Consider the following 2,008-nt stretch of genomic DNA (forward strand, 5'->3'; position numbering starts at 1 on the left):
TTTTTTAGGCCCCCCCCCCCCGCCTCTCTCTCTCTCTGGCGTCTCGCCGCGCGGCGCGGGCTACTTCCAGGAGCCTTCTGGGAGCCTTCTAGGAACCTTCTAGGTGGGGCGTCTCGCCGCGCGGCGCGGGCTACACGTTCGGGCAAGACATCTCCGAGCAGTTCAACCACACAAACGGCCTCATGCTCGTGGCCCTAGAAGCGGAGTACGTGTTCATGTGTATCCCAACCAGCACTCCAGAGGAGACGCACTCTGCCGTCTTCGGCCGTATTCTGCTGTATTCACTGTACTCTTCTCCGTCGTCTTCCCGCGGTGCTCTGAAGACGCTGCACAAGACCGTGCTCCCGCCCTGACGTTGGCGTATTCAGTACGTAGGCTTGTGGCGCGCGCGCACCAGCTGACCATGGAGGGCTACACGTGGTGCCACGAGCGGAACGTCGTCACCGTCTTCTCGGCGCCGAACTACTGCTACCGCTGCGGCAACCAGGCCGCCATTCTTGAGGTGGACGAGCACCACAAGTACAACTTCATCCAGTTCGACCCGGCGCCGAGGCGAGGAGAGCCGCACGTCTCGCGCAGGGCGCCCGACTACTTTCTGTGACGCCCCCGGGCCCGCATGAGAACAATCATTGTCCGACAGTCGCGGGGCGGGGGGGTGTGTCTCGAGCTCCACGGCGCATGTGGGCCATGTCACGTCTTTCAATCTCCGGAGGGCGGGGAGCGGGGCGAGCGGCCCGGGCACGCAGCGGGGATAGTTTCGTTGAGCGCCCCCCCCGTGAGACGGGGGGGGGTTTTGAGGCCGCCGTCGCCGCGTTGTACTTCTCTAGTACTGTATTTTGTGCTGGGGCATGCGTGGTACTCGCGTATAACTCCGGAAGAGGCGAGGGGGGGGGGCGGGGGGGGAGCCACGGGCCGGACGGCGGGTGCCCTGGTCGTTGAGCCGCTCCGCCCAGACAGTGCAGAAGTGACAAAGTGTGGACGAGACGGCGGGGCCCCGTGCGCCGGGCTCGACGCGAAGGGCCCCCTGAGGGCGCGAGGAGAGTCACGCCGTGCCCGCGTCGCCCCCCCCGCTGGCCTCCCCTCCCGCCGACTCCGCCGGCTCCAAGGCCTGCTCCACCGGCTGGAAGGACTGCGCGTCCGCGTCCCAGCGGTAGTAGACGCCGCCGCCCGCCGCCGGCCAGTACAGCGCGGTCCGCGCGTCGAACCAGAGGCCGCTCGAGGCGTTGTAGTAGCACCCCGAGCCCGCGTCCAGGACGAACCCGCCCGCGAGCGCCATCGAGTGCGCCTGAGGTGAGAGGTGAGCAGTGAGGTCAACCTGAGTGAGTGTGTGTGAGAGTGCGTGTGTGTGAGAGTGCGTGTGTGTGAGAGAGTGTGTGTGAGAGTGCGTGTGTGTGAGAGTGTGTGTGAGAGTGCGTGTGTGTGAGTCGGTGTGTGTGAGAGTGCGTGTGTGTGAGAGTGCGTGTGTGTGTGAGAGTGCGTGTGTGAGAGAGTGTGTGCGTGAGTGTGTGTGTGTGTGAGTGAGTGTGTCACGAGTGCGCCTCTGCCGTCACTCCCCCCGGAGGGCTGCCCTCGCCTCCTAAGGTCAAGTCAGGTACCCGTCACACTTCTTCGAGTGCCGAGGACCTGTACTCCGCTTCGAACGCGCCTCCTCCTCCCCCTCCGCCGCCTCCGCCTCCTCCGCCGCCGCCGCCGCCCCCCCCGCGCTCCTCCCCGCCACCCGCCAGCTCGGCCAACGTGGCGCGCGTCTCAGAGTAGATGTCAAACCGGCCCGCTCGTAGCAGCCGGTCGGCAGCCTCAGTCAGAGCCTCGAAGCGGCTCTTCTCGCCGCCGCCCGCCGAGGTCCCGACCGACGGTGAAGACGGACTCCTCCTCTCGAAGCTCGAAGCACGCGTGGTCCGGGGTGTGGCCCGGAGTGCACCCTCACGCTTAGCGACCTTGAGAGTCCCACAGACGTGAGACTCGATCCTGGCTCTCCGCGCCGCTAGGTTCATGCACACTCGCCCCGTGC

At 66.6% G+C, this 2,008-nt stretch overlaps 2 protein-coding genes across 2 annotated transcripts in view; one reads left to right on the forward strand and one right to left on the reverse strand.

Annotated features, from left to right (window-relative positions):
* EMIHUDRAFT_445372 (hypothetical protein) overlaps window positions 1–867 on the forward strand; it is a 3,532-nt gene extending 2,665 nt beyond the window's left edge. The window contains exons 5-6 of the mRNA XM_005768984.1: window positions 93–184; window positions 376–867. Of these exons, the coding sequence (XP_005769041.1) occupies window positions 93–184; window positions 376–601 (318 nt within the window). The 3' untranslated portion in view covers window positions 602–867. The remainder of the gene's footprint in view (window positions 1–92; window positions 185–375) is intronic.
* A 659-nt stretch (window positions 868–1,526) lies between these two features.
* Window positions 1,527–2,008, reverse strand: part of EMIHUDRAFT_244891 (hypothetical protein) — a gene marked incomplete at both ends in the record, with an annotated part of 1,700 nt that continues 1,218 nt past the window's right edge. Inside the window, 2 exons of the mRNA XM_005768985.1 lie at window positions 1,527–1,576; window positions 1,718–1,965. Coding sequence (XP_005769042.1) covers window positions 1,527–1,576; window positions 1,718–1,965 — 298 coding nt within the window. The remainder of the gene's footprint in view (window positions 1,577–1,717; window positions 1,966–2,008) is intronic.

This window comes from Emiliania huxleyi (assembly GCF_000372725.1).
Source record: "Emiliania huxleyi CCMP1516 unplaced genomic scaffold EMIHUscaffold_437, whole genome shotgun sequence".
In the NCBI taxonomy this organism is placed as follows: Eukaryota; Haptophyta; order Isochrysidales; family Noelaerhabdaceae; genus Emiliania; species Emiliania huxleyi.